The sequence below is a fragment of the Chrysochloris asiatica genome, unplaced genomic scaffold, assembly GCF_000296735.1.
Source record: "Chrysochloris asiatica unplaced genomic scaffold, ChrAsi1.0 scaffold00186, whole genome shotgun sequence".
In the NCBI taxonomy this organism is placed as follows: Eukaryota; Metazoa; Chordata; class Mammalia; order Afrosoricida; family Chrysochloridae; genus Chrysochloris; species Chrysochloris asiatica.
The window spans coordinates 2,437,313-2,458,176 of record NW_006408704.1 but is presented as its reverse complement, the minus strand read 5'-3'; the positions used below and the strand labels follow the sequence as shown (position 1 = coordinate 2,458,176).

The window sequence follows — 20,864 nt, the reverse complement described above, 5'->3', positions numbered from 1 at the left end:
TTGACAATCTGTCTTTTCTCCATTTAATGATGTAATTCAATGATCCAGTCAGGAGGCTTTTCGTTTTCTTTACATTGAAGTGTGTTCCATACTGAAGACTGTAGTCTCCGATCTTAACAAGTATTTTAAGTCCTCTGCATGTTACAAGATAATGTTAATGAGTTTTTCTCCAATCCTGATGCCATGTTCTTTTTCATATAATCCAGCTTCTTGGATTATTTGCTCAACATACAGATTGAATAAGCATGGTAAAATAGCAGTCCTATTTGATGCACGCCTTTCTTGATTTTAGACCATTCAGTGTCCCCTTGTTCTGTTCAAATAACTGCCTATTGGCCTATGTACAAGATCCTCATGAGCAAAACTTAGGTTTTCTGGAATACCCATTCTTTGTAATGTTGCCCATAGTTTGTTATGATTCACACAGTCGAATGCCTTTTTAGTCAATAGAGCACAAGTAGACATCTCTCTGGTATTCTCTGCTTTTAGCTAAGATCCATCCGATGTCAGCAGTGAGATCCCTCAGTCCACGTCATCTTCTAAATCTGGTTTGGATTTCTGGTAACTCCCTATCAGTGTACTGCTGCGATCATTTTTAATTCTCTTCAGAGAAATTTTGCTTGCATGTTACATTGATATTGTTAGATGATTTCCACATTCCATTGGGTTCTCTTTCTTCGGAATGAGCACAAATATGAATCTCTTCCAGTCAGATTTGTTGGCCAGGTAGCTGTCTTCCAAATTTCATGGCACAGAGGAGTGAGTGCCTCTTGCACTTCATTAGTTTGTTGAAACATTTCAGTTTGTATTCTGTCAATTCCTGGAACCTGGTTTTTCCCCAATGCCTTCAGTGCAGCTTAGACTTCTTCCTTCAGTACCATTGGCTCTTGATCATATGCTACCTCTTGAAAGAGTTGAACAGCGACCATTTCTTTTTGGTACAGTGAGTCTGTGTATTCCTTCCATCTTCTTTTGATGCTTCCTGTATCATTCAGTATGTTGCTGTTGTTGTTGTTGTTAAGTGCTATCAAGTTGGTTCCAACTCATAGCAACCCTGTATAGGGTTTCCGAGGAGCAGCTGGTAGGTTTGAGCTTCCAAAGCCTTATGATAGCAGTCCTTTGCTTATCCCATAGTGCCATACCAGGACTCCATTTTTCCCAAAGAATCCTTCAATACTGAAAGTCAAGGCTTGGGTCTTTGAATTTTTCTTCAGTTCTTTAAACTTGAGAAATGCTGAGTCACAGCAGTTTGGCAGACTGACAGGCGAGTGGTGGGCAAGACCCTGTAGCTACTTGAAGTCCCCTACTTCCATATAACTTGTACTGTCTTAAATCTCTTGTCCTTTGCTCCTCTGTGTGTGCTGGTCTGGGAGTAAGGAAGTAAGCTTGAGGAAGTTTGTCTGTCAGTACACTGCTGTGGGACGGAAGCCTGAGCCCCCAAAAGGGGAAGGAACTGCAGTTCTCTCTCCATACCGCACAAGGGCACACTCCGCAGTGTCAGCACAAGTAGAAGATTTGCTTTTTGGTTATAAATCTAATCTGTAACTGTCACACTTAAAGACAGGTGATACTGTGTAATTCATAGCTACCACTTAGTCACTCCTTACTGCCAGTCTGTTAGGTCAAAGAAGGTCACTGCCGGACAGTCCAGTCAGTCCAAGCACCCTATCCTATACCAGTGAAGGAAACCAGAGCAGGCTGGGTAATGGTGGCATTTACCATTTATTGTTTGCTCAGAAAAAATTATGTAAGTTATTTTATTCAACTGGGGCCAACTTTGTTTCCAATTCCTCCTGCATCCCCCATAAAATTAAAATGAGTTGGTGATAAAAAATCAGATACATCTGTTGTGGCCGAGTCGATTCCCACTCATGCTGACTGCTGGGCTGTCAGAGTAGAGTGTGCTTTCCCAGGATTTCAGTCGCTGATATTTTGGAAGATCACCAGTCCTTTCTCCTCTAGGAACCTCTGAGTGGACTTGAATCATCAGCCTTTCAGTTAGCAGCTGAGCATGTTAACCATTTGTACCTTCCAAGGATAAAAAACCCCAGTATAGCAAGCATGGCTGAGAAATTTACTCTGTTATCCAAGCAAAATCCACACTGTCCCCACCCCCCTTTTTACCAATTTCGGTTTTGTTTTTTTTTTCTCTCACTTTTATTTGAAGAAAATCAACAGACAAAGCTTTTTGTTGTTATAAATACCTGAATTAGTCTGCAACTTAGTTATGTGATTTCTTTTTAAAGGAAAAATAAAATATGGAAAAACTTTTTTTTCTGATTTATACCAGTTTGTGGTACTCATAGTTTCTTAGATTTTTTTTTTTTATTCTTAAAATTTGAATGGGCCATAATGTTAAAAATATGGGACCATTTTTATGATGATTTGGGATGAAGAGAACTTAATCTATAAAATAATTTCTCAAGAATGTGAAATTTGTTGTAATGAGTAACTTCTGCTTTGTTTTTAGGCCTTTTTCCTGGTCTACGCTCTGGGGTGTCTGAGCATTCACTATGAAGAGGTGAGATGTTTTATTTAGATATCACCCAGTTACAATTTTCCTGATGTTAAAAGCAATATTGTGTTGGAAAAATGAGGAAATGGGTAGGCTGATGGTTGAACAATATTAGGACACCCTGTGCAGGGTCACTGGAGTCCTGGTATGACGCTGTGGGATAATGCACTGGACCTCAAGGTCACTTTGAACCACAGGTTGGTGGTTCAGATTCACCAGCCACTCCTCAGAAACCCTCAACAGGGTCACTATGAGTTGGAACCAGCTCGATGGCACTCAACAACAACAACTATACATGTGGAGTCCTGCTGTAGTGCTGAAAGATATGCGCTGAACTGCAAGGTCACATGGACCGGGCAGTGTTGGCGTTCTGTTGTGCATAGGGTCACTATGAGTCGGTACCAAGTCGATGACTACTAACAACAACAACATGAGTCGGAACCGACTCCACGGCACACCACCACCACCACCATGCATGTGAAGAATTTGGAAATGGCATGTGTTTTGTTATATTTCCCATACATCTTTTAAAAAGTTGTTGTTAAGTGCCATCAAGTTGATTCCTACCCATAGCGACCCTGTATAGGGTTTCTGAAGAGCAGCTGGTGAGCTTGAACTGCTGACCTTGCAGTTCAGATAGCTTTGCAGTCTGGCCCATTAACCCACAGAGCCACACCAGGAGTCCTGGTGTGGCTCTGTGGGTTAATGGGCCAGACTAGTAGAAATAGTGTGGTTCTAATTCTCGTATGGCTTTGATACAAATGTCCTTACTTCCACTGAGTAAAATAGGAATTAAATTATTTATAAATTCTAATAATTTGGGGTCTTAAATTGAGAGTGTTCAGGCAACAGCCAGCTTTTACTTTTTCAGATTGAGTTTCATGCATAGAGACTAAAGAAAAGCTATATGTTATGGTTAAGTGCCATCAAGTCGGTTCCCACTCAAGAGTGGGCCTGTAGAGGGTCTCTGAGTTATAAATCTTTGCAGAAGCCAAAAGCCTCGTCTTTTTTCTGCGGGACAACTCGTGGGCTCAAACTCCCAACCTTGGGGTTAACAGTCTAGCACTTACCCTACAAAGCCACCCCCTCCCATTGTTTTATATAATGATCATGAAATGATCAGAACACCTCTGACCATTTAAAAAAAAAAAAGAGCTACCTGTGTTTAGAAGGAGCTCTCTGTTAGTGTAGTGGTTGTAAGTCAGGCTGCTAAATCTCACAGTCAGCAGTTCAAAACTACCAGTAGTTCCATGGGAGAAAGAGGAGGCTTTCTTCTCCTGACAGCCTTGGAAACCCTATACAGGGTCGCTTTGAGTCAGATCTGACTCCAAGGCACACCACCACCACCTTCACCAGTGTTTAGTAGCTACCATAGTAAAGACCTTGTCTTCAGCACTTCCCATCTTGTTCTCTGATCCTTACACCCACCTGGTCTAGTAGTTGAAGCTCTGAGAAACTAACAAGTTCATCTAAGATCACAGACACTGTTAGTGTGACCAGAAGGAGTATTTGAAGCTGTCAGGGTTGCCCCAGAGGCCATCTTTTCTTTATAATATTTCAAAATTATTGTTGGGAAAATATAGAGAACGCAACATTTGCCAATTTGATGTAACTGGATGCGCAATTCAGTAAATCCAGTTACATCAATCATGTGCTACCTTCACTCATATCCGTGTCCTCTCCATAAAGAAAGTCTCTAGGAAACTCTGACCTCTACACATTGCCTATTCTAGGTATTTCAAACTAGTGGAACCATACAAGATTTGTCCTTTTGTGAGTGACTACTTGCATGATGATCTCAAGGTGCATCCTTGTTGTAAAGCCCATGTTTTTTGTGCTATGTGTAACCTGCTTTCTTTGGAAGAGCGTAAGTCACATGAAGAATGAATTCCATTGCCTGCCTCCAGGTAGAGGAGCTGGGCAGCTGGGCCCACAGATGGGAGGGAGACTTCTCACTTTATGCTTCCTGTGCTTTTTATAAATAGAATACCTCTTCAATAGAATTCTAATACAAATAAAGTTAGAGTGCAAAAAGTAAGCAAAAGCGTCAGTGGAACAGAGTGTATATTTTATTTTGTTCTTTGGCGTATACAGTTTTGTCATCCATGAAATTCTATTTAAAAAACCATTTTCACGAATATCTCAGTGGTTTGAGAATGACTTTCTGGCTGAGGGTGACTCATTTCCCCTGATGGTGGCCATTCATAACCCCACCCTGCCTCCTATCCTGGGCCTTAGCTGGAATTTGTCAACATTCTGGAAACCTTACAGCCCCTACATTGAAACCATAACATCTGAAAAATGTAGCCAGAATTCTATATGAGACTTTTGTTTGTTGGGTGAAGGAGGGTCTGAGTGTTACATGCAGTGGGATTTGGAGAATCCATAATTGCATAGAGCCTCCAAGTAAGAAGTAACTGTGAAGAAAAGAAAACACACAAAACAACTCCAAATCATACTTACTGTGTTCAAAGCTTAGGTTCAGCCAAACTAAGCAAATCCCACGGAGGGACTACATTCTGAACAAATGGTGGTTTTTTAAGCACCGAAACATGATTTTCCAGAGGTACCTAGTTTTGTGGGGGGAGTTTGTGTTTTGTTTTGTTGGTCCATCAAAATGTTTGCTGAACTGACCCTTCTTGGTCTCTCCAAGTCTTACATTAAAAACAATGTTTTCTTTAAGTTGGAATCTATGGCATTGGATAACATTCTTCTCAAAAACTAGATGGAGCATCTTTTGGGAGAGGGAGAACTTTTACAAAATTGTTGCTAGCTTTCCTGAGCGTGGCCTGACTTCAGTAGCTACTAGTTGTTGTTGTTACTATTAATGCCTTCGAGTTGGTTCTGACCCAGAGCGACTCTGTCTAGGGTTTCCTTGGAGCTACTGGTGAACTTGAACCGCTGACCTTGTGGTTCAAACCGACTTTGTAGTCAAGCACATTAACCCAGAGAGCCACACCGGGACTCCAGCTCCTAGTCCTGTGAAAAAGTCTGTGAAATCTTTGGCATCTGTGGCAGACTGCGTACACGGAACACCCTGGCATGCACACACCAGTTCTTCTGCCTGGAATAGTCTTTTCTGGCCCCCCAGCACCTACCTCCTCCAGTCCGCTTCAGCACCCACTTTCCACTAAGCTGCTGGTTTCGCATTCTTAGATCTTGTTTTCTTAGGGAAGTGTCTCTAAGTTCGCTCGAGCAGTGCTGTCCAGTAGAAATCGAGGGGAGTAGTCACATATGTCATTTTACATTTTCTGGTAACCTTATTATGAAGAATTTTATAAAGGCAGATAAAATTAATTTTAGTAATAATTACATATTTTAATCAACTCAACATATTCAAAAGTATTGACATGTTTTTGCAATCTTCTTTTTGTACTAAGCCTTTAAAATAGAATGTGTTGTGAGAGGCATGTGGGCCGTGCACGGCCAGCTATTCTGTTACATAGCCCCCACTGGGTACTGTACATGATTTTTTCAGTGCTACTGCCCCACACCACATATCAACACTGCCTCACTCATTAATAAGTGAATAAATGCTTAATAATGCCTTTAAAATTTGTGTAATAACTAAGCATTTTCCAATTCCACATTTTTTCCACATCTGGTTAAGTGGCACTGATTACATTCATCATATTGTGCACCCATTAACCCTGCCCATTTCTAAATGGTTCCCACTATTAACACAAGTTCAGGGCCCCTGAAAAAAGGAGTCCCTCTTCCCCTTCCTCTTTCTACATTTGCCTGCTTTGTAGAAGTGGGTTCATAACAATATTTGTCCTTATGGGTCTGACACACTTCCCTCCACGATCTCCATGTTCACCTGTGTTGTAGCTTATAGCAGGACATCACTTCTGCTATGGCTGAGGAATAGTCCATTGTGTGTGTTGTTGTTAAGTACCCTCAAGTTAGTTCTGACTCAATAGTGACTCTGTATAGAGTTTCCAACGAGTGGCTGGTGCATTTGAATTGTTGCCCTTGCATTTAACAATTCAGTGCTTATTCTACTGTGCCACACCAGGACTTCACTGTGTGTTTACACACAATTTATTTATCCATTCATTTGCTAATGGACAGTATTTCTTTCAGCTGTTGTGAGCGTATTCCAATGACTGCTTTTCCCCCAATAACTTTAGGAGCCTCTAACGATCATGAAGCTCTGGAAAGCTTTTGCTGCAGTTCAGCCTTCGTTCAGGACCACATATATGGCTTACCATTACTTTCGAAGCAAGGGCTGGGTGCCTAAGGTGGGACTCAAGTATGGAACAGACCTGCGTAAGTATCTCTTGGCCTGGTGGACTTAAGAACCAGGGTATGCATCAGATGCGGGGGTGAAATTGAATTGGTTGTATATGGGCTGTTGCTGCTCTTTCTAAGAAAGTGGCCTCCTTCTGGCTTCAGTAAGAATATTAGGTACATGGATAGAGGAAGCAGAGAATTCTGGGAGTAGAATTTGCAGCCCCAGATCAGGCATTTTCTCCTATGTACTCTGTAAGCCATGTAGTTTAGGACCACCCCTTATGCTGGGTCTCAGTGGTCACTTCTGACGGACAGAGGAACCTGCTCTTTAACTGTCACTGCAGTCCCAGCCCCTCTGCCCCCTCCTTCCCATGCCAAGCATCACACTGAGTACTCTACCTGCCTGTCCTCACTTTTCTGATAGGGAGACTGCAGTTCTGAGAGAGTGGTTCATTGGCCTGCTAGTCTCCAGGGCCACTAACTTGCAGAGCTGGGTTTAAATCCCAGAGCTTATGTTCTTAGAAACTTCTCCTTGGTACTGCCTCTCCTGATCTCATTTCCTTCAAGTGGGAGGTCTAGAGCAGACAGGCCCCTCATGCAGCAGATAATGGCTGATGGTCCACTATGGGCAGTGCCGTGCCTTCATGGAATTTACATCTAGCAGGAGAGTTAAGCAAATGAATATGTCATGTCATTTGAGGGTCTAATAGATGCTGTGAGAAAAATAAAAGCAAGGTAAAGGGGGTAGAGGTAGCCCCTGAGTAGTACTTGGCTACTAACTGAAAGGTTGGAGGTTGGAGTCCACCCAGAGGCACCTTGGAACAAAGGCCTGGCTATATACTTCTGAAAGTCAGCCATGGGAAACCCTCCAGAGCACAGCTCTACTCCGACAAATAGGGAGTCACCGTGAGTTGGAGCCAACTCAACGACAGCTGTTTAAGGGGATAGAGACTGGAGGGATTTCGGGTCAGGACAAGACTCCGGAAAGGGTGGCATTTTAGGCCAGATGTGAATCCAGTGAGGGAGCAAGTCACAGAGGAGTCTGGGAAAGAAGTAGCTAGCACAGTGAACAGCAAGCCCCAAGGCCCTGTGGCAGGAACCAGCTCAGCTAGTTTCTGAAACAGCATGAGACAAGTGTGGCTGGAACTCAGCGATCCTGGAGCATCATGTGAGGTGATGGCCAACAGCTAGGCGGGCCAGGTCAGTCCCTCCATCTGCTGCCTTATTGATAGTGAGCTCGGGCTGCTGGCATAAAGGGGAGCTTTAGAGAACAGAATTATATTTTCTCACTGTTCAGGAAGCTAGAAGCCAGACTTTAGGGCGTAGCTCTCAGAGGAAGTCCTTCCTTGTCTGTGTCAGCTTCTCTTGTTAGCTGCCATCCAGTAGTTCTATGCAGATTAGAACTGTCCCTTAGGGTTTCCCAAGGCAGAATTTTTGGAAGTAGATCACCTGGCCTTTCTTCCAAGGCTCCTCTGGGTAGACTCAAACCTCCAACCGTTCAGTTGGTGGCCCAACAATTAGCCATTCACACCACTCAGGGATTCGTCTTTCAGTCCTCAGAGTTCCTGGGCTGATCGAGTACCGGGCCTCCAGCTCAGGTAAGTCTGTCTTCCTCCTTGTACCTGTCTCTGTGCAGTTCCACAGAGCACTCAGGAGTCATGAGGCACTGATGGAGCCTCACTCCCTGTACACAGAAAACATTTCCAAATAGAACTACACCTACAGGTAAAGGTGTTAGGGTTCCAACACATATTCCATGCGGTTCCAGTCCATCCATAACAGGACAGCAGCAGAGCCACCACTTAGGAAGCTGTCAGAGAAGTTGTGCTGACAGGATTTGCTGGTGGTTAGGTCAGGGCGGCAGCAGCATGGTGGTGGCAGCTGCGTCTGGTCATTAGTGTCCATTGTTGTGACTCTGGTGGCAGACCATCTCACGGAGGGTCTCTCGCGTGTTCTCCGACCTTCGACATTACCAACTATGATGTCCTTTCCTCTCAGTTGGCCTTTTCCTGATGGCACGGCCAAAGTAAACAAGCCGAAGTTTGCCATCCTCACTTGTAAAGAGCACCTGGTGTCATTTCTTCCAGGAGTAGCGGTGTAGCAAGTGGGAAGTGTATGTCCTGGTTCTACTTAGAAGATGGGACTGATCAGATTTGCTGACAGCTTGTACGTGGGATTTGAGGGTAACTGAAGGAGCCGGGAAACTGTATTTGCCTTCCTGTCTCGGACACATTAAGTGTGTCAGGTGGAGATGCTGAAGAGCTAGACAGTTCTGGAACACAGGAGAAGCCCTGGGACATAAATGTGGGAGCCGTCATCGCAAATGTGGCATTGAAAGCCACAGGCTTGGATGAAATCATTCATAGATCTTTGGAATCCTTTCCGGCTATGGAATTAGCACATTGATAAAGTCACTGAAACCCAGTTTCCACATCTGCCAAGAGAAGCTGCTTCCCGAGGGCTGCTCAAAATTGTTTATGAGGCTCAAACAAAAGTTTCAGGACATTTGAGAGAACTCATAAGAAGTCTTGGCCCATGAGTTCTTAAAATCATCACATAATTGTACCCTGTTACCCAGCCTTTTTAAATACACTTGCTCTTTAAACTCTGTTGTGATTGCTGATGGTGTTAAGTGTCATGGAGTTTGTTGCCACTCATAGTGACCCTATGTAGGGTTTCCAAGGCTTAAATCTTTTGTGGGAGCAGAAAGCCTTATCTTTCTCCTGTGCAGTGGCTGGTGGGCTAGAACTGGAATCACTGACCTTGCGGTTCACAGTCCAGTGCTTATCCTATGGACCCACCACGCTCCTCTTATACTCTGTAAATGCTCTTAACTTGGAATCATAGGATGCTCTCTAGGAGCCCCTAGAATCAGTTTCCTAAAATTTTATGCAAAATCTTGTGTGTACATTTTTCTGAGCCAACAGTCTATATATTTCATTAGACTTTCAAAGGGAGCACATGATCCAAAATAAAGGGTAAAACATTCTTTGGGATAAATAGTTCTTGTGTTTTCTTTCATACCTGAATTTCAGGTATGGATTTCCTTCCCCAGCCTAAACCACACGACCCATCAGCGTTAGCTTGAGATCAGTTTGCTGGTTTTTCCAGATAACTGGGTTGAGCAGGGGCCAGATTGTTTAATAAGTGATGTGCTTGTTTGCTGTTTCCTCATTGGCTTCCTGCCCCGTTCTCTCTTTCATGAGCCTGTAAGAATAGCCACTTGGTGTTAATGTTTGGCAGGCCTTCTCCAGTGTTCATATTGGGGTGAGATCTGAGTGTGATTTCCCAGTTGACAAGGCTACGATGAGGTGGCAGAGGGTAATGGAAAGGGAGCTCTTCCTGCCTGCGAAATCTCAGCCAAACTGTTTAATCCCTCCAAGCCTTCATGTGCTCATCATATCATTGTTGTTAGGTGCTGAGGTGTTGGTTCTAACACATAATCACCCTGTATAGCATTTCCAAGGAGCAGCGGGTGGGTTTGAACCACCGACCTTGCAGTTAGCAGCCCCATGTTTATGCTACAGCGCCACACCAGGACCCCATCATCATATAATACGTATGGTCAATGAGAGCTTTTTAAAATTGCTATGAGAAATAAGTGAGATGATGTGTTCTTAGTGGGCACTCAATAGAGGCCCTGCTTGTATTTTCAGTGATCAAGCCTAGCTGTGGGTGATACATCAGAGAATTTTATTAATTTAAAAGTAAATTGTCCTATCAAGTAAGGTGGATGGATAGATGGATGAATGGGTGGGTAGGTGGACAGATATGGATAGATATGAAGTGACAGAGAAGAGCAGGAAGGAAAGGAAATAAATTGCTATTTTACAATTCCCTGGAGTTCTTGGCTCCAGTTGAAGTATACCATCTATTTCTAGTTGTTTATGTAATTAACATTACATATGTAATTAACATTACATTGTTGGAGGAGAGTATTGAAGGTGCTATGGGCTGCCAAAAGAACCAATAGACCCATTTTGGAAGAAGTGCAGCCAGAATGCTCCTTGGAGATCAAGATGGCCAAACTTTGTCTCTCATACTTCGGACATATTGTCAGGAGGGACCAGTCACTGGAGAAGGATATCATATTTGGTAAGGTGGTGGGTCAGAGAAAGAGAAGAAGACCCCCAACAAGATGGATTGGCAAAGTGGCTACATCGATGGACCCAAGCATGGCAACAGTAGTGAGGTTGACCCAGGATCGGGCAGTGTTTCTTTCTGCTGTGCATAAGGTCACTGTGGGTCAGTACCAACTCGATGGCACCTAACAACAACAACAGATATAATTAATGTAAGGTTTGATGCCCAACACAAGCAGAGGCAGCAGTCCAGCCATGTGCCCACTGTGGATCAAATAGGGTGAGTCTTCTTTTCATCTCCCTCTTGGTTATGTCTTAAGTAAACTAAGAGGTCTTGGCTTCTTTTTCTGGGCAAACCTTTTAGCTGTGTTTCTTAACGTTTTCCACACTTGCACACAGGCTACACTTAATCTATGAGGACTTGTACATGCAACTGCTGAGAATAGGGACATTCTCTGATGCCATTGTAATGCTATATAATAGCTACAAACTGAACCCACTGCCACCGAGTCGAGTCTGACTCATGGGAACCCATAGGGCAGAGTAGAAGTGCCCCATTGGGTTTCCAAGAGCAGGCTAACTCTGCTGTTTCCCGCAGTGTGGCTGGGGGCTCCAGATTGCTGCGCTAGAATATTACCACCAACCTGGTGACTTAAAGCAACAGAAATACTCTCTCACACACTTCTGGAGAACCAGAAGCCCAAAATCGAGGTGTTGGCAGGACTGCCCTCAGGAGAATCGATTCCTTTTCCAGTCATAATGGCCCTGGAAATTTCTTTGCCTGTGGCCATCAAAAATGGTGGTGTTAGACCTCATCTGGTTTGATAATCGAGATCAGCCTAAAGCTGATTCCTATACACTGGAGATGAGACAAACCTCCACCCTCCAACCTTTTTACCATATCCTGACACCAGCCTTCCCTCCCACAGCACTCTCTGCTTCTCTGCTGGGTTCCATAATTCATTGCAGTGACCACATGGATGGAGCTCACAGACAATACTCACAGTTAAGTGGTTTGTTAAGGAACAGAGTATAACTTGGGATAAGGCCAGGAAGCATATAGACAAAGTCTCCTTTATCCTCAGCCCCTCAAACAGGTGGCTCTTGACCTGACAGCTTTGGCCATCAGCTCTGCTGCTGCCCCCCCTGCAGACTTGTCTTCAGCTTGTGTCGCAGCTCCTTTAGGAGGCTCCTGTCTCCTCTCTCTGCCTCTCTCATCTCTTTTCTTTTCCCTGCTGTTGTTGCTTTCTATCAGAAAAACCTCTGTGGAGTTGACTGCATACACAAGGGGGCTTCAAAAAGTTTTTAGGGAAATGGAATTAAAAGATGATGGAATTTTTCCATGAACTTGTTTCAGCCCCATGGTATACACAGGAAGGAGCTCTGGTAGTGTAGTGATTACAAATCAGGCTGCAGACCACAAGGTCAGCAGTTTGAAGATACCAGCTGTTCCGCAGGAGAAAGATGAGGCTTTCTGCTCCCGTAAAGATTTACAGCCTTGGAAACCCTGTACAGGGTCGCTATGAGTCAGAACCGACTCCATGGTACATACAACAACAGTATACACAGGAGTCCTGGTGTGGCGCTGTGGGTTAATGCGCTGGACTGCAAAGTCGGTTTCAACCGCAGGGTCAGCAGTTCAAGCTCACCAGTTGCTCCTCGGAAACCCCCTACAGGTGCGCTATCGGTTGGAACCAACTTGAAGGCACTTAACAACAATTACAACAAGTATACACAACTCTTGTGAATTTCAAGGCAAGTCCCCTCCCAGCAGAGACCACAAACTGACCAATCCCCTCTCAGTAGTCCACACACACTTCTTTGTATATTTGACTACAGACACTTGGTTTGCGTAGTCTGTTGGCCAATCCCTGCAAGATGCATACAGTCACAGGACAGGCTATCCCTGAGGGCCAGACAAAATACAGCAACCAAGTTGTTTACAGATGACCCAGGAAATATAATGAACCCTCTGGTAACTCCTCAGGACTGAGGGTAAGTGTCTCTCTAACATTTTTTTCTGGAGAACCAAGACTAAAGGCCAAATAAAGGACCTCTTGTCACCACACATCACCTCACTCCTGCCTGAGAGCTCACATTGCCCCCCTCGTATTATTTTAAATTGTTTTAGAAATTCACCTCCACTTTTGTCTTTCTCAAATCTCATTCTGCTTTTCTTATATAAAGACATTTGTAATTGGATTTAGGGTCCACTTTGAGAATCCAAGACTAAGACCATCTCATTTTACAACACTTAATTACAACACTTAACTGCAAAGGCCTTTTCTCTAAATAGGACCACAGTCACAGGTCACAGGGACTAGGACAGGCATATTTTGGGGGTCACCCATCAACACGTAAGATAACTGCACTGCCCCCTTTTTGTTTGTTTTGTTTTGGCATTGACTTTTTTGAAGAGTCTTGTAGGACACCCCACATTCTGGGCAGGTTTGGTTTTCTCATCCTCAGTACTCACAGATGATGTGAGAACATACCACGCCATGCCAGGAGAGACATGCTATCAGGATGTCCCACTGTTAGTAATTCTAAATGTGATCATGTGTCTAAGGCGGGCACTGTCAGATTACGTCCATTGTAACATTACGTCTTTCATTTATAATTTACAAGTAATGTATAGGGTGATACTTTCAATCTGTGGGTGTCTGGCTCCCTGACAGTGATGATGGTTATACAAACCACCATTTTCTAACCCTATCATCATTCCTCTACAACTCTAGGTGACATTTGTGTGTAGGGAAAAGTTTTCTTTTCTCTGCCCCCTGTGCTTTTAAACATTCTATTTTAAATGGGCAGGGTTTCTCAGACTTGGAAGTTTTTGTCTTTCTACTTGGTAGGCATTTTCATGTTAACAAATTTTTTTCATTTTTTCCCTCTGGGTACATGTCATAATTATAATTACAGGTGTGGCACTGTAGGATAAGCACTGGACTGCTAAACACAGTATCAGCAGTTCAAACCCACCAACCACTCCTCAAAAACTCTTTAGAGAGGATTGCTGTGAGTCAGAACTGACTTGATGACACTGAGCAACAACATATTATGGATGGATATTTCTGAACACTTCTGTATCAGACATTTGGACAAGACTTCTGTGTGTAAAGAATGGGAGTCCAGCTGTCGCGTGGTCATGGTATTAACTGAGACGTGAACTCAGGTCTGTTGGATGCTAGCTTCTAAGGTCCACCACCACCATCATCATTGTTGTTAGTTGCTATCGAGTCAGCTCTGACTCATGGCAACTTTGTGTACGAGGGAAGGTCCAAAAGTATCACTACAAATCATAGATACCTTTATGAAACAAAATTAGCAAAAGGGAAAGCTGTGATCTGTGGGCAATATTTCCATCTCTCTAGTTTTCTCAAAAATCTGTACTCTTTGATTTGCACCACATCAAAACAGCAGTTTTGGCATCCTGAAGGAACTCAAATCATGTTCTTTTTCATTGTTCTTGGAGTTTGAGAAACAAAAAAAGTCTGAAAGGGAAAGACAAGGGTTGTAGGGTGGGCGGGGTGAGGTAAGCCCAACAAAATTCTCCAGGAAAGTCCTTGCTTCCCTCAAAGAATGAGTGACAGGTGCTAGAACACCTATCCCAGTACTCAGTCACAGTAGCACCCAAATCAAAAAGACAAAACAAAAACATACCATTGAGGCGATTTGGACTAATAGTGAGCCTGTTGTTCGGCACCGTAAGTCAATTCTGACTCCTAATGACTGTCTGCACAACAGAAGGGATCACTGCCCAGTCCTGCGCTGTCTTCACGTTCGTTATGTGTGAGCCCATCGTCACTGCCACAGTCACTCCTCTTTCACTGACCCGATGTCTTTCTCAGGGACTGGTCCAAAGTACAAAAACAAAAGTCTCACTGTCCTGGCTTCTAGGGATCACCTGGTTCTACTTCTTCCAAGACAGATTGTTTGTTCTTTTGGAAGTCCATGATATTCAATATTCTTTTATAATACCGTACGTCACATGCATCTGTGGTTGTCCTTATTAATTGTCCAACTGTCGCATGCATGTGAGGCTATTGAAAATCGCATAGCTTGGGCCAGGCACACTTTGGTCCTCAACGTGACATCTTTGCTCTTGGAATCTTTTGCAGCAGATTTGCCTAATGCAGTGTGTCCTTTGATTTCTTGACCACTGCTTCCAAAAGTATTGATTGTAGATCCAAGCAAAATGAAGTCATTAACAACTTCAATCTCTTCTTCCATTTACCATGTTGTTATATATTGGTCCAATTGTGAGGTTTTTGTTTTCTTTACATTGAGATGCAGTCCATACTGGAAGCTGTAGTCTTTGATCTTCTTCAGTAAGTACTTCAAAGCCTCTTCACTTTCAGTAAGCAAGGTTGTGTCATCTGTAAATCGAAAGTTGTTAATGAGTCTTCCTCCAACCCTGATACCATGTTCTTCATATAATCCATCTCTCAGATTCTTTTCTCAGCATACAGATGAAATAAATTTGGTGAAAGGATGCAACCCTAACTCATACTTTTCCTGATTATAAACCATTTATTCCCTCGTTCTGTTCAGACAACTGCTTTTTGGTCTATGGACGGGATCCTGATGAGAAAAATTAAGTGTTCTATAATTTCCTTTTGCAATTTTATCCATAGTTAATATCCACATAGTCGAATGCTTTTGCACAGTCACTAAAGCACAGATAAACAGCACTCTGGAATTTCTGCTTTTGGCCAAGATCCATCTGACATCAGCAGTGGTATCTTTCATTCCACGTCCTCTTCTGAATCCAGATTGAACCTTTGGAAGTTCTCTGTCAGTGTATAGTTTCAGCTGTTTTGGTATACCAGCAGCAAAATTTTCTTGCATGTGATATTAACTATATTGTTTAGTGATATTTTCATTCTATTGGGTCACCATTCTTTGTAAAGGTCACAAATATGTGTCTCTTTGAATTAGTTGGCCAGGTAGCTGTCTTCCAAATTTCATGCCTTCAGCACTACATTTGTTGAGACATCTCAGTTTGTATTCCGTCAATTCCTGGAGCCTTGTTTTTCACCAGTGCAGCTTGTACTTCTTCCTTCAGTACCATAGGTTCTTGCTCATATACTGCTTCTTGAAATAGAAAATGCTGGGTGTCTTTCCTTTTAGTTTTCCAACTCTTGGTCTTTGTGCATTTCATTATATTACTTTGTCGTTTCAAACTACGTGTTGAAATTTTCTGTTCAGCTCTTCTTCTTCATTTTTCCATTACTTTAGCTTGTCTACATTCAAAAGCAAGTTTCAGAGTGTCTTCTGACATTTTGGTCTTTTATTTCTTGCCTGTCCTTTAAATGCCTATTTGCTTTCTTCCTATATGATATTCTTGATGTCATCCCACATCTCTCTGGTATTCAGTCATTAGTATCTAATGCATGAGATCTGTCCTTGAGATGGTCTCTAAATTCTGGTGGGATATATTCAAGGTCATATTTTGGCACTCATGGACTTGTTTTAATTGTCTTCAGCTTCAGCCTGAACCTGCATATGAGCAGATGATGGTCTGTTTCACAGTCTGCCCTGGCCTTGTTGTGGCTGATGGTATGGAGTTTTCCCACTGTCTCTTCCCACAGATGTAGTCAGTTTGCTTCCTGTGTGTATTCCATTGGTGAGGTCAACATGTATAATCAAAAGGTATTTGTAATGAATAGGTCATTGGGCTTGTAAAGTTCTGTTACATGATCTCCAGCATCATTTCTATCACCGAGACCGTACATTCCAATTACTGATCCTCTTTGTCTCCAACTTTCACATTCCATTTCACCAGTGATTATCAATGCATCTGGATTGCTTGTTTGCCCTATCACAGACAACATTGTATTTCAAGGTAATCTTGAAATACTCTTTCTGACAAGGAATGTAGTGCCATTCCTCTTCAATTTGTCCTTCCCCGCATAGCGACTCATATGATTGTCTGGTTCAAAATGGCTAATACCAATCCATTTCAGCTCCTAATGCCTCAAATATAGATGTGTATGCATTCCATTTCATTTTTGACAACCTCCAATTTTCCTAGATTCATACCTTGTACATTCCGTGTTCCAGTTATTAATGGATGCTTATGGATGTTTCTTCTCATTTTGAGTTGTGCTCCAAATGAAGGTCCCAAAAACTTTACTCCATTCATGTCATTGAGGTCAACTCTACTTTGAGGAGGCAGCTCTTCCAGCACTCTGTCTTGACAGTGATCCACTGCTGTTCATAAAGGCTTCAGTAACTGACCATTCAGAAGTAGTCCACCGCTCCTTCTTTCTAGTCTGGAAGCTCTGCTGAAACTTGTCCACCATGGGTGACCCTGCTGGTATTTAAAGTACCGGTGGTATAGCTTCCAGCAGCACAGCAACTCACAAGGTGTCATCATAGCACAACAGACTGACAAACCGAGTGGGGGATAGGTGACCCTGTGCACTTTAAGTTCCACTGATTTGAAATAAGTGACAAAATGCTGGCCAGCATTATACTTCACACTTGCATTTGAATAGTGTAAGGCATGAGGGTCAAGACAGGAACCTTTGTATCTCACTTTGGAATTCACTGGAGAGGTAGGAGTGGGATTCCTGTTGTTAGCAATGGGTTTGCTTTACTAATTGCATTTTGCTTCAGGGAAGAAGAAACAGCCTCTGTTTAAAAATAAACTCCAGAGCATATTGCAGATTATTCACAGATAAATCTGTTTGCCTCCCTTTGAAGAAAGAAAAATAAAATAATAATGTAAACTTTGGATTTTGAGTGATTGTGCGTTTTCTTATCCTTTTTCTTCACAGTGCTGTACCGGAAAGGCCCTCCATTTTACCATGCCAGGTTTGGAGTGATTTTTAAATATATTAATGATTTAAAGGGACAGGAGGGGCTTTATGGCCCTCAGTGTTATTTCTGTGTCATGGAAACAAAGGTGTATTCCCTTGGCTTGATTGGAACATATGCTAAATGTGTGCAAGATATAAGATAGTACGTAGGGTATGATGTGTGTTTAAGCATTAAACATTGAGTAGATTTCTACACAGTAATTGTTCAACTTAATATCAGTGAGCACCAATTCTAAAGACTGGAGTGAATTTATAGCTTTCATATTGGAAAAAAAATATTTTTGTTCCTTTCCTGAATTTAAATGTTGAAATCCGCCTGAAAGTTTATCACTTAGAGTGTGAGTTTTGTGTTCATCTTTTCTCAGTGGTAGTCTAGGGGACTTCAGGAAGTATAAATGAACAGGTTACTTTCTCTCTCTTTGTTCTTGGTAAGAGAAACAATTTTCTGTTTGAATGGGTTGATTTTCGTGCTTTTTATTTTGGAGCCACCCTTGCTATGTTTTCCAGTTACTCTGTCATTGTCGAGTTAGTTGACGACCGTTTTGAAGGATCTCTTCGTAGACCTTTCAGTTGGAAGTCCCTGGCTGCTCTCAGCAGAGTTTCACTTAATGTCTCTAAGGTAACAAAGCTGTGGCATCCCAGTGTGCCTTAGTGGCTGGGGGTTTTGTTTTTTAACGTGGTGGTGGGTTCACTGGGTTCTCTTGCATCTCTCCTCTTGGGCTACAAGTTATCCTGTTCACGTCCACCCACCGGTTGGTGCTAAGCTCCAGTGATTTGGCTTTAGAGTCACTTCTCGGGGATCTCTTGGCTGCAGGTTCTTGGTTGCAACTTGCGCACACAGGCAGCACATGTGAAACCTGCACACACACACACACGGGCAAAACCCGGACACGTTTGCAGGTCCTCTGAAAAGAGAGGAAGGGGATAATATTATTGCTGAACACATCACGTGTTACCTCTCAGCCGCTGTGGGGTCAGTTCCCACTTACGGTGACCCCACATGCATCAGAGCATCAGAGTAGTTTTCAGTGGCTGACTTTGGGTAGCAGATTGCTAGATCTTTCTTCTGAGGAGCCCCTTGGCTTGAACTGCACACCTACCACTTAGCAGCAAAGTGTGTTGGCTGTTTGTGTGACCCAGGGACTCTTGAGCCTGGTAAGCACCCTGTCATTATCCCCATCCTAAGGAGGTGTTGGGTGAGTCAGCCCCTGCAGGTGACCCTGTTTTCCTGCAGTTGGCTCCCGGCCCGGCAGGGAGGGGCTGCCATCTTACCCCCGCTTGCTGTGTTCACCCGCTTGATCTGCTCCCTGTAAACAGGCGATGGGCCTTCTAGCTCCATCTGCCCCTGCTGCTTTACAGGTGAAAGGATGTGGTTTGTATCCTGTGCCAACTCACTTCATGCTTGGAGTAGTCGTTGGCTGTTTTGGGTGTCTTGATAATCATGTCGGGGCCTTTTGTAGCCTACAGTTTAAATACTATATAATCAGCAAATCTCTTGCTATGTCACTGAGTGCTAAATGGCAGGTCTCTGGTGGGAACATCCCTGGGAGAAGCTGACAGCTCTGTGAGTCTCCCCCTTACGAAATGTCCAGGAGCACAGTGAGGGGACCCACTCACGTTGCCACGATGATGACACATGTTTTGTTTTCACTAGGAACTTATGCTGTGCTATTTGATTAAACCCTCTACCATGACTGACCAAGAAATGGCGTCACCAGAATGTATGAAAAGAATTAAAGTTCAGGTGGGTGAACTCAGAGACAAAGCTATGTCAGCCCAAAGGAGCCTATCACCTTAAATTGTGTCACCTGGAACATGTGGTTCCAAGAAAAGAGAGCAACACTGTAAACCTTGCCAGGCCCCATCAACCTGCCTCTCACCATGTCCCCTCCAACTCACTGGACACACACTATGTCCCAGCCTTCACTGCCCCTGAGCCCCTGGGTGCCACCCCCACAGCTCAGTTGACCCCTCCTGATCCCAGAGACCAGAAGGGCCCCTGCAACGCCTGCCTCCCCCAAGATCCTCATCTGCCTCCTGGGTTCTCTGGCGCTGGGCTATCTCCCTCCCGCCTGTGCGTTTCAGTTGCCTTTCTGTTCTGCTTTGTTTCAGGAGGTGATCGTAACTCGGTGGGTGTCTTCACGAGAGAGGAGTGACCACGATGAACTTTAACCACTCAACCCCACATGTCTGCTTTCACTAATAAATATTATCACATCTCCTACAGTATGCCAAGTTCGGGGCTAGGTCTTGTTTTGCAGCCGCCCCCTATTAGAAAGTCTCAAAGAGCCTTGTACAGGTTTTTCTGCTCATCTTTGAAAAGGTGGCATTGGCCTGGGAGGAAGAGTGAGCTCTGTGGAGGGATCCAAAGGACTGGTGCTCTTGACTCACTGGCTGGGCCTCTGCTGTGTCCTCACCCATCAAACGAGACTTGGTTCCTGAGAGAAGTTCAGTTACGCTCGGTTTTACCTGAACATGGTCATCATTTGCATTGATCTGCAAATTACACTCTGCAGTTGACAAAGCACTGTGTGCACAGGGTTCCTTTGCTACCCACATCTAATTTGTTCTGAAAGTATGCTGATGAGTGAATATGGGGGATAAGAACCCTATGTTCTCTGTTTTAAATGAAGAAAAAGAATAGTGCATCTCACTTTAGCCAAGGACTTCAACCAGTTATTCAAACTCTTAAAAATCCACTGGCATCTGCCAAGGACATCTTTGTCATATGAAGTATCAAGCACATGATTACTTAACTCATAGAACTCCTTGAGGATCTCCTGTGACACTTTAGGATAAACACTGGACTGCTAACCAGAAGGTCAGCGGTTCAAACCCACCAGCCACTCCTCAGAAAGATGAGGCTGTGTGCTCCCATAAAGATTGACCATCTTGGAAACCCTGTACAGGGGAGTGACCGGGTAGGTTTCAGAACTCTTGGTGGGCATGTTTGTGTTAGTACAAATATACAGTAAACACTGCATCCCATATTAGTGAGCTTGTATAAGTGCTAAAGCTGCATGTTTGAAGATCCGCAATGAGTACTTAATAGACTACAGTCAGCGTACGTAGCCTTTTAGTTGATTGCGTCCCAGTGAAGGGAGGGAGGTGGGCAGAGGTGTGTTTGCTGTAGGAGCTACAGTAGAGTGAGAGCGGCACAGCAAATGTCTGAGGTCATCTTGTCACTCAAGACTCTTACCTGTC

General features: G+C 43.5%; 1 protein-coding gene across 3 annotated transcripts in view; it reads left to right on the top strand.

Moving 5' to 3' along the window:
* The window catches only part of TSEN2 (TSEN2 tRNA splicing endonuclease subunit), a 48,158-nt gene extending 28,326 nt beyond the window's left edge, over positions 1-19,832 (top strand). For all 3 annotated transcript variants that reach the window (XM_006872172.1, XM_006872173.1, XM_006872171.1), the window contains 6 exons: positions 2,471-2,521; positions 6,649-6,787; positions 17,619-17,655; positions 18,168-18,279; positions 19,315-19,404; positions 19,773-19,832. In XM_006872172.1, the coding sequence (XP_006872234.1) occupies positions 2,471-2,521; positions 6,649-6,787; positions 17,619-17,655; positions 18,168-18,279; positions 19,315-19,404; positions 19,773-19,832 (489 nt within the window). The remainder of the gene's footprint in view (positions 1-2,470; positions 2,522-6,648; positions 6,788-17,618; positions 17,656-18,167; positions 18,280-19,314; positions 19,405-19,772) is intronic.
* The last annotated feature ends 1,032 nt before the right edge of the window (positions 19,833-20,864 follow it).